We start from the raw sequence: 10,714 nt of genomic DNA, 5'->3' as shown, positions 1-10,714 counted from the left end.
AATAGATAAGATACTAGCTGGAAGAAGCTTCGCTTGGTTGACGCTATTCTCATTTCAGGTCCTGGTCACGAAATTTTCAGCACATTTTGTGGGTATCGAAATTAATCTCCTCATCTTAGTCAAATCTCCGAATTTCTTTAAGAACAGATGCAGGAACAATATGAAAGCTAAATCGAAGTAAAAAATTAGCATGACACAAAACAATATACTTTCCTGCTTATCCAGAGAACTTATTTGTGATTAAGTGGATTCGGATACATCTCTTTCTAACAACTACTCTGAAATCCTATGAACGCCGCAATTAATGATTGAAATAACACCTTGGCAATCAACTGACCGAATAACTTGATGTATCATAGAAGGCTCTTCTGGCCAATGAAGCAAATAAAATCATTTGAAGGATATTTCAATCCAGTGACATCAAATATTTCTCCTTTCTCTTGACCATGTCATTTCATACTAAGCTTCCATCTCAGCCTACTGAAACTGGGCATATTAATTTACTCAAAGGGCTTATCACAGCCTCCACTCTCATCCCAAATCCCCCTCCAGACTAAGCTTCAACACATACGTGATAGGCTCCTTTATCCATGAGTACATGCAGATGATCAAGAAATAAACATTTGTAAAAGAACACCAATACTGCTTATTAGAAGCTGCAGTCGGCTGTAAGTTATATAGTGTGATGGAACCAATTCATCCCCTAAACCAATAATCTGATGCAATTAATAACAGTCATATCAGAGCATCTTATTCCAAGAAAGTTATAACACTTCTAATCTCACTACTCTTTCTCAAATCATCACAAAAATAGAAACATCAAACATTTTTTATACTAACAAAATCGAATTGATCCTGATAACCAAAATCTGAAAACAACCAAAATGAATCTATTCCGTTTCAAAGAGCACAAAACCAGCATTCACCACAAATCATTGATCAAAGTCCCAGGTCACTAAAACCATCGGCACGGACCCATTAAAACTGCCCCATGAATCAACCAAAAAATGACTAAAAACGAAATTCCATTCTTATAAGCTAACAACTTTTATTTCATTAAACATGAATCCGATCCTTCCAACCATGCCCATAAACATACTCATCCGGAACATCTATTAGCATGCACGAATGAGCAATAAACCCATTAAAATACAATAATTTGTGCAATTACTTGCAAGCCCAGATTGGAATACGCTGGCTGAGGGTAGATACGCCGTCATAGAGAGCGGGTCGGGCCTGGAGGACTTCACGGGCTACGGTAAGCATGCCTTTGACGGGATACTCCTTGGCCCGTTCCTCAATCCGCTTCAAGATCATAGGCCTGAGCTTCTTTAAATCCACCTCCGGTTTCGATCTTGTACTGTAAAATCTGATCCCACTAAACATCTCTTCAAGAATCAGGGAACTGTTATGCCATAGTTTATGCTCCCTCAGACCCATCTCGATGGTGACACGCAGGCTGCAGACACCGAGGCAATGAACAATAGCCAGAAGCGCTGTATTTGCAGCCAAAGCGAGGAGGTTTTCAATTTTTCCGTTTCAAAGAAAACACTGGAGTTGCTAGTTTTGAGCACAGAAGTTTCACTTTCTATAGGTAATTTTGAGTTAATTAGCATTTTACCCCAGTGAAATGATAAAATCTCCATATAACCCCCAATTACATGAGGAAGATAAACTAATCACTCCTTAAATATTAGAGACCTCTATAGTAATTTATTTGATTGAAAAATTAATTTTAAACGTATATATTATTCAGAAAACATCCATTTCTTAATCAATTAACTCTTTCACTAATTCTGTATTCATGCATATTTATTATTAATTTATCTTGTCAAATTTGATCCATTATTTATTTATTTCAGATTTTTATTAAATTTGATAAAAATTATAATAAAATTCCAAACTATACACTATTATGTATTTAGACTGTTAGTATAAATTTATTTCTTGATTTTATTATGATAAAAGAAGAATTGTGACTAATGCATTCTTTCACTTAGATATTGCTGTTTTTTTTTAAAGTCCGAGCACTCATTTATTATACATCATTTCGAAATATTTGAAACAAATTATATTCTTTTATTACCATTCTTATTATTTTGTTCCAACTGAAAATTAAAATAAAATAATATGATACTAATCTAAAGTTTTGTGTTATAGGGCATTACATGTTAGCATCACAAATATTTCCAGTATATGCATATCAAATTGAATTTTCTATCTCAAATCCTATTATAATTCTTATTCATTTAACATATGCAGGTCAAAAGTACAAAGACGATGTCATCTACTTTATTTTTAAAAAAAAAGGATTTTGTACATGTGTTGTGTATATTTTGCACACCTCAAGTTATCTTTCAAAAGAATGAATCCTTATCCACTGGCCTTGTGCTTGAGCATTTTAAGTTCCTTGAAGAGCAAACTTGAGCTATTACTCTTGACCAATGTAGTCTGTATGCAAATGAGCTCACATTTAACAACATAGTCTCTCAAAATTGTGTGAAAGTACTTGTGGAGTAATTCTTTGTGCTTGAAACCTTTCAGGTCTGCATTGGCTAATTGCAACATGTTTACATGGACTGCCCTGAGGATGCTTGTTGGTTCCAATGGGGGTTTTTTTTTTCGTGTGGACAACGAGTGGAACAAGATGAACCAACTGTTGAATGATTAATCATCCATGACTCGGACGCCTAGTGATGAAGAGAAATCACTTAGCTCCAATGATCATAATTGTATAGCTTGATCGTTAGCTGCATCATTTGAGGCAAACAGGCTGTATTTTTCACAACTCTTGTATCTTGATGACAAAAAAGTCTGTTTTTGGTGATAAAAAGCATTGTAGGAGGTGAATTTTCTGTGTAGGTTTTCTTACTTTGGTTATGGTTGACAACCACTCAACTCGCGAGGGACGAAGAGAAATTGGTTAAAAACAGACCATATGAACTGTGAATTGCCAATCATGAGTTTTCAACATCTTTCACATTGTGATAGCGGCTGAGTGATTCAAATATACCGAAGAAATTGCTTTTGACGGGCACCAAGAGAATTATGAGAATCCCACTTTATCTGTCTTCTTCCCTTAATTTCTGCATCCGATTTCTAGCCCATTTCTGAAGTCCTTTTCATGCAATAAGTATTTGAAAAATTATAATTGCAATACTTTTCAAGAATCTGAGACAAAAACTTGAAGCTCAACAAGGAACTTTCATCAAGGATGTCTCAGATTATCACAATCTTGATTCTCTTTAGACCCTTTTCCTTGATCAACGTTCTTTAAGCAGGGCACTTAAGTGTCCATTTATCAAGTTATCCAATAAAAGGACTTCATGCAGAATCTACCAACATTAGATTTTCCCGTCAAATATTATTTGAACTTTCTTTCCCGTAATATACTCCTCAAGGCTTCTTCAGAAACTTCCCAAAAACGCCATCAATACACTTTCCGGATTTTGATGATGTTTCTGGGGGTCAGCTTAGAAGATAACCTCCTGGTATATGACTTGTTGATTACTGATTAATCTGCTTGTCATATTAATATTATGTCCTATTGAAGTCTTAACTTAATTGTGACGTTAGATATTATCATGGTTTAGCAGGTTCAAGAATTGTCTGATGATCTTGAAAAGTTACAAAGAGTGGTCTAGGTTCTGAGGACACAAAGGTACTCAACATCAGTAGAAAATCACAGTTGATTTGATTAATGGTTCTGGAAATATGCAGAAACAGGACAATGCATGATTGTTGCAATGTATATCAAGTGCACTTTCTCGATCATTTTCACCACATGTTCATCAAATTCTCCTACACAAATCGATGTTCAATGTCTATAGCAACAAGAGGGACACGAAAGAATTATAACCCCTTTTAGCACTTAGTCCTAATTAAATGTCGGCCTAATAGCTGAACCTGTATTTCTTCATATCCTTTCTTCCAAAATTAAATTTTAACAACATAGTCTTCAATTAAAATGTAACCTTAGTAGTCCAGGCTTAGATGCTACAATTCGACAATGATCAGCTGGGAAGAAAGGGAACATAACGTAGCTGCTGTCAACTCTGCAATACATTAGGCTTCTTTGATTTTTGCAGCGAAAGAACCTGATTATGTCTTGCCCTCTGAAGTGTATCATGACCTCCCACGTAGAAACGAATTTCTTGCAAATTCAATATTTTTCTTAATTCTTCTATTATGCTTTTAGTTCTATTTATTAGCTAGTGGATGGTTTTACAGGTTCTTGGGCATGAAGTAGATGGAAACCAACACCTCCCATTCATGACTTACTGGAAGCAAAAGCAATAAAGTTTTTGATATTTTTAAGGTATCGAAAACCTTTTTCTCTTACAATTAGTTGGTTTCTTCTAGATGTTTTCCATTGTCGCATGCATATTTGATGAATAGATTTTGCACATAAACACTGGAACTAGCATGCATGTTACATGTTACATATGAAGAGGACTTGTGTTGTTTTTTCATGCAGGAGGCATGGGTCCATTTCAACACTCTTGCTCCACTTTAACCTTGTGAAGAGTGAAGAACTATGAAAAGGGTCATCCATGAGCTGAGTAAAAGTGTATATGTAAAACGCCATTTTTAATTACAGGACATAAGAATAGGTTGAATTTTTCTACAGAACTATTTTACATATTTGTTTTCAACATTGATTGTCATAGAACCTCGTCCACAAAACAAAAATTATAACATCTTTAATGCTTAAAAACAAATTGCTTGAGTGACGGTCTCATCAATAATTTCATATCCTGACAAGAGAAATGCATCTTATGTCCTAGCAATTTATGATATATAACTAATGAAAAGCAAAGAAATTTACTCACCAAAAAAAAAAAAGAAAAAAATTGCATGAGAAAAATGATGTGGAACAAGAGGCGGATGTTCTTTTAGAACGTTTCAAAAAGTGTAAGTCGAAGACTGAGTGTTTTGGTTGTGTAGTTTGATGATAAATTTTAAATAGCTATAACTTTTGATGTGATTGGAGTTATGGGTGTGCCAACCACCGTTTCGATTGTCTTCCAAATGAGAATTCAACCCCTCATACTTTTTTCATGAGGGGCCTTGCGATCATCTCGAAATTTCATTGTTTCAACCACCGTTTGAGCGTTTCTTTATAGTTTTCTATTTTAAATGAACTCTGCGTATTTTTCTTATTTTCTGAAATTATCTTTTGAGCCCAATATTATACTGGAGTATTGCTACCGTGGTAAAGTATTTTTGGACAGAGTCTCATAGCATCTTGAGATGGTCCAAAATTTCGTAAGTTCAATGAGTGTTTTACATCTAGTAGGATTAGGATTCTCTTTTTTTTTTTTAAAATAGTTGATAACTCTATTAAGAGACTAATTCAACAATAAACTATTTTTACTTTCCAGCATGAGTTGGTAAAGGTCCTCTTATCATACTTTACTTTCAATTGCTTCCACTTCATCAAAAAATTGTTACTAATTCAAAAGTTTACATAACCAATTGCTTTGGCATTTTGAATTTGTGGGCTTTTAAGGAATTCTGGTAAGTGAAATATTTTAAAGAATTAAAATGAGTAAATGATGCAGTAAAGGGATGTAGGGACAGTCTCATTCTCCGTGATAGATAAGGGGCAAAGTGAAATCCTAGCACTAGATGAAGTTGTGCTGGATGAATGTGCAGCTTGCCATTATTGTACTCTTGGAACCCCCTTTTTTCCCTTAACCCCAGACAAGAGTGTTTTATGAAGGTTTCCAAAAACAAGCAAAAGCAGCTGTAAATTATCTAATAATAATAATAAAAGAAGAAGACAAGTAGCTGTACCTCTTCATGACAGAGCTGGCATTTTCTTTAATAAACCTACATAGTTAAGTTGACTTCCATTATTATAGTTCACCATAAATGAGACTTACAATTTAACAATCAGTAAAAGTATTTTCTGTGTTCTTCCAAGACTATTACTCAATGCTAGTTTTGCATGACTTTCCTTTTCTTTCCATCCAATTTGTCAACTTGGTTTTCATTTGTTCATCACCATTTTTATGCTCAATTTTAACAGTGAATTAATTCGCTGAACGAATTGCTGGCTTTGTTTCTTTCTATTTTAAGAATGTTTTCTTCGTTTTTGGTATACAATGAGGAAAAAATAGAAACATGTGTATGTGTTCCGGTGTTTTTAATATGTTTTGTACTAGTGTAAGATAAATACAAATAAATTTATACATTGAACTATATGTTTTCTGAAAACAAGACAAGAGTTAGATTCATTGAGCAAATACTGTAAACTCGATCAAGTTTGAATTCAAAAACTACATTAATTACACGCGAAACTTCTCATAAATTAATGAAAAAGATAGGTAATTAGACTAGTTGATGATAAAGAAGGATTAGGCAACAACTCCACATATTCAAGAGGGACACAAGAGCTAGGCCTATACAGTCTGCAAATCCAAGTAATATCTTCTTTCTATAATTGTTTTCAAACATATGCCTTGATAAGATAGTCTTGAATCTTGGGAGAAATAGCATGTGAGTTGGGGTCCCTGAGGGGCTGTATAATATTTAATAGAGCTGTACCTTTTGCTATAGTAATTGGTTTGCTCGTGTCTTATTCATTTTTGGTGGAGACCATTGTAAGAGCTTGAAATGGACAGTCTTTTTCTTAATTATTTATTTTCCTAGGAAAATGTTTCATAGAATTGTTCAATATCTGTAGGAAGTGAAAGGCCAAAGGCCAGTTGCCAAATGAAGGCTGCTGTAGAATAAACCACAGAGTTTTACATCAAAAGACTCGCCTCTGTCCTCAAAGAATCCTCCTTTTACTCATATTTAGATTCTAGTTATTTCTTCTTTTTTTCTTTTTCTATGTTACAAATTCTTGTGCTCAAAATTTGAAAGAAATAAAATGAGTGGTCTTGGTGTGTATAGATTACCTAGAGCCAGGGAAATAGCATATGACATCTGTGTGGCTGAAAAGTGATTAATTTGAACAAATCTTCGGCAAAAATAATTCAATAACCCCAAGAAAATATCAAAAGGGAGAAAGGGATTGTTGGAATTGCATCTGTGTTTGTCAATGTGTTTTCTATTCACTGGGCTTGTCATTTACTCAGTTGTTTTACTGCCTTTCTCAGTGTAACTTTATTCTCAAGAACAGTAAAAAAGAAAAATGGTAGAAAAGAAAAGAAATAAAAGAAGGGCCAAAGTTTTTGTTCTACCCGTTATTTGTGGTTGAAGATGAATAAAAGAGCAAAGAGAAAGAAAAAGAATTGTTTTTTGATGTGTCAGTTTCTCCTTAGCTTCCAAAACTTGGGGTCTCTTCATTCAGACACCTCTTGTTTTTCCTTTTTTCTTCTATCAGTAGACTAAATAGCTACTAGTACAATAATTCTTTTAAGGCTCAAGATTCAGTTTTTTGTTAGAGATTTCAAACCTCTGGTTGCATTCTTGCAGTATTTTCTTACCTGGGATCTGTCAGAAAAGGATGAACGTGTGCTAATAATTTAAGGTAGAGAAACAGACGCTTGCTAATTAACCCATCTCAATTCTCTCTCTCTCTCTCTCTCTCTCTCTCTCTGTGAAGCATTCACGGATGCACAGAAATACATTCTTTTAGTCCACTGCTTGTAAGCAATGTTCTGAAGAAGCTGAAAGCTGGAATCTTTAGGCTATCCACCAATGCCATTCGCCTCCATATCTGTGAGTCTTCTCTCTTCCTGGCGCTTTTTGCTTTCTTGTTCACGAGCTTCTGTTTTCTGGGGCCAAATTCTTGTTGTCTTTCTTCTTTTGCTAATGTCGGCAGTGCATTTTCTGTTGCAACTTACTTGTTTGTGTGAATAGCTTGAATTCTATGCAAATTTTTCGAGGCCCTGATCTGTGTTTTCAAGAATTTCTTGAACATTCTGTTCCGTAGTTTCTTCCGTCTTTGCTGTAAAAAGTTCCAGTTTGAGAACAAGATCTAATAAAATTATGTTCTCATTCTCAAATCTGAAGCTGATGTGCTTTCCGTTTTCACTTGATGTGGCATAATTCGTTTCACTGTTTCGATTTATTGTAGGTTTTGTGATGAATGCAGTTTTGTTTGTTTGTGCATATCAAGGGCCGGTCTAAATATTTTGAAATTTAAATGGTTTTCGTATGTTAATTCATCTAGTACTTGTAGAATTCATGGTGAAGTTCTTGGAACTGCGTCATACTCTTACCTCATAGTCAGAATCTCCAACCAAAGATGACCAAGTTTACACTTTTCAGCAACGAACGATGATGGTTCTTGCTGTTCTTAATAGTATGTTTTGTCTATGTTTAGGTGATGATTAGCAAGTTTGACATAAATGTTTATGTCAAGTCAAGCACGCAATCATGCTCCCATTATGCTTGCACATCAGCAATATGGTTGCCTATTATCTTTTCTGTTGATTTTGTCCTATTCCTTTCAAGAATTCTGTTTGAGTTTTTCCATTTTGGATTAAAATTTGTGGGCTGTATGTGTGCTTGCTCGCCGACGCTGACCTGATAATTAACACCGGTCCAAGGTATTACCGGCTTATTCTTTTGCAACAGTATGTTAGTCGTTTGAATGTGCTTTTGACTTTGTATAATCGGCTTTCAGAAGTTGAACAAAATATCAGAATTTTCCTTCTGTAGAGTTCATCTTCTTGAACGGCTGCATACCAACATTTCTCTCGGAGAACTCTTTCCTTATTAGGTCTCGGAGATGCCAGGCCCGTCATCCCGGTCCAACTATTACAGTTGGTAGGTCTAGTAATGTTCGTGGAATATACTATACAAGTTCCCAAAGGGAAGTGGAAATAAAATAAGATGGATTTTTACACAGTTGACTAGAAACAAATATCAATAAACATAATATAGTCAGATAACCATTAATCTGACTCGTTATCATCAGAAGACTCAGTTCCATTTTGTAATAGTCATGCTGCTTACCCCATAACGTTTTAAGAAATGAAGATAAGCATCCTCATCGTTGTTTTTTAGCATAAGCGATGTGGAAGGACTTATTGTGATCTTGAATTGATTGTCACAACGTATCATATCCCGCAGGCAGAAGCGAACAGAAAGAAATTGATCTGCCTGTTTCTGCATTTTGGTTTTGTCTATCCCCTGCATTCTTGGATTCTTGCACATTGATTATCTGGACACCCAATAAATACATCAGTTTTCAGTATTGTTTCTCAGCTAAATATGCTTGCCAGTATCCGCATCTAAAGCTCTAAGTTTACTGATTTACTGTGCATCTTTCTGTCAAAACCCTGAAAATAGATTGCTTCTTAACCTGGTTCTCTTCCATCTTTCTCCAGATGCAGGAAATGCTATTAGGTCTTGGCTGATGTTCAGTTGCCCAGCAGAAGCACCATGACGCTAAGATCAAAGAAAGGGTGGAAATCAATAGTGCCCCTTCGGTTGACCGGGAAATCGGCTCGTCGGTTCTGTCTATTTTCAAAAGTGAAGTCGGATGATGATGGTGCCAAAAGAACTCCAGTTTATCTCAATGTTTATGACTTGACACCCATGAATGGTTATTTTTATTGGGCGGGGTTAGGTATATTTCACTCTGGCGTCGAAGGTACGCTGTCCATTTTTCAGTTGTAGTTACTTCTAGTTCTTCTGGTCTGGAAATTGACAATTATCGTGTTAAGTTAATCATGTTACAATTACATTCATGATCACATACAAGTTCATTCTATAATTTTTCTGGAAAGCAGTCTTGCCAGAATGTTGTTTCTGATTCAACTTGTTGGATCCACTTCACAGTTCATGGTGTAGAATATGCATTTGGAGCGCATGACTTTCCATCTAGTGGTGTTTTCGAAGTTGAACCTCGACAGTGCCCTGGATTTCAGTTCAGGAAGTCGATATTCATCGGGACAACATCTTTGGACGCTACTCAGGTTAGGGAGTTCATGGAACGTCAAGCTGCAAGCTACAATGGTGATACGTATCACTTGATTGTGAAGAACTGCAACCATTTCTGCAAGGACATATGTTACAAGTTGACAGGGAAAAGAATTCCTAAGTGGGTCAATCGACTTGCCAAATTAGGTAAATTTTCCAGTTTATTTACTTCCAAGAAAGAAGGTGACTGTAAGGCTTTCTTTAAAAGGAAAAGAAAACTTAGAGAAGTTTTTGTAATTCATAACCAGAAAGTTACAGTGAGTAATTACACTAACCCCATCGGAGATTGTTGTAATTAACCTTATTTCCGTGCATTTGGGCCTGCCTAGGTTCAATCTTCAACTGTGTCCTGCCTGAAGCCCTTAAGATTACGGCTGTGCAACACGACCCCAAATACCAAGCATACGATGATAGCAATTGCGAGAAGAGACGTCTAAGAAGTACTTTTAGTTGTCTGTCCTCTATCTCGTCAAGGCAAAAGCAGCTCTCGACTTCTTCCTTGTTGCTACAGTCACCCTTGAAAGGATGCTTGCCCCCGTGGGAACTAAAAAGGTCTGCTAATGGCTCACTCAAGGAGAGGTAGGAGGAGAGATGATTAATTGTATGGTCAGTTTCCTGGGATCGTGAATGTGTTTTCTATGTTATGTTAAAGCAAAATCATGCCTGTCGGAGGGAATAGTCGCGGTGCTCTGTTTTTCTGTCCCTCTTGACGATTCTTTTTTCATCTCTGTAGCTGTGTATTTCATATGATTAGTAGGAGATGATGTAAATCAACCAACTCCCAGTAGAAAGTATTGCCATGCTTGTGCTGTTCATTTGCTGGTTTTTA

General features: G+C 35.8%; 1 protein-coding gene across 3 annotated transcripts; it reads left to right on the top strand.

Annotated features, from left to right (window-relative positions):
- LOC105159222 (deSI-like protein At4g17486) lies at positions 6,977 to 10,700 on the top strand. Of its 3 annotated transcripts, none has more exons than XM_011076211.2 (4): positions 6,977 to 7,674; positions 9,291 to 9,556; positions 9,745 to 10,032; positions 10,215 to 10,700. In XM_011076211.2, the coding sequence occupies exons 2-4, from the start codon at positions 9,346 to 9,348 to the stop codon at positions 10,466 to 10,468; spliced, it is 753 nt and encodes a 250-aa protein (XP_011074513.1). In that variant the 5' UTR covers positions 6,977 to 7,674; positions 9,291 to 9,345; the 3' UTR covers positions 10,469 to 10,700. The 3 variants fall into 3 exon arrangements, with proteins under 3 accessions (XP_011074513.1, XP_020548322.1, XP_020548321.1); XM_020692663.1 differs by lacking the exon at positions 6,977 to 7,674 and adding an exon at positions 8,378 to 8,507; XM_020692662.1 differs by lacking the exon at positions 6,977 to 7,674 and adding an exon at positions 8,910 to 9,079.

This window comes from Sesamum indicum, linkage group LG3, assembly GCF_000512975.1.
Source record: "Sesamum indicum cultivar Zhongzhi No. 13 linkage group LG3, S_indicum_v1.0, whole genome shotgun sequence".
NCBI lineage: Eukaryota > Viridiplantae > Streptophyta > Magnoliopsida > Lamiales > Pedaliaceae > Sesamum > Sesamum indicum.
The sequence above is the reverse complement of the archived record's forward strand: the minus strand, read 5'-3'. Positions and strand labels throughout refer to the sequence as shown.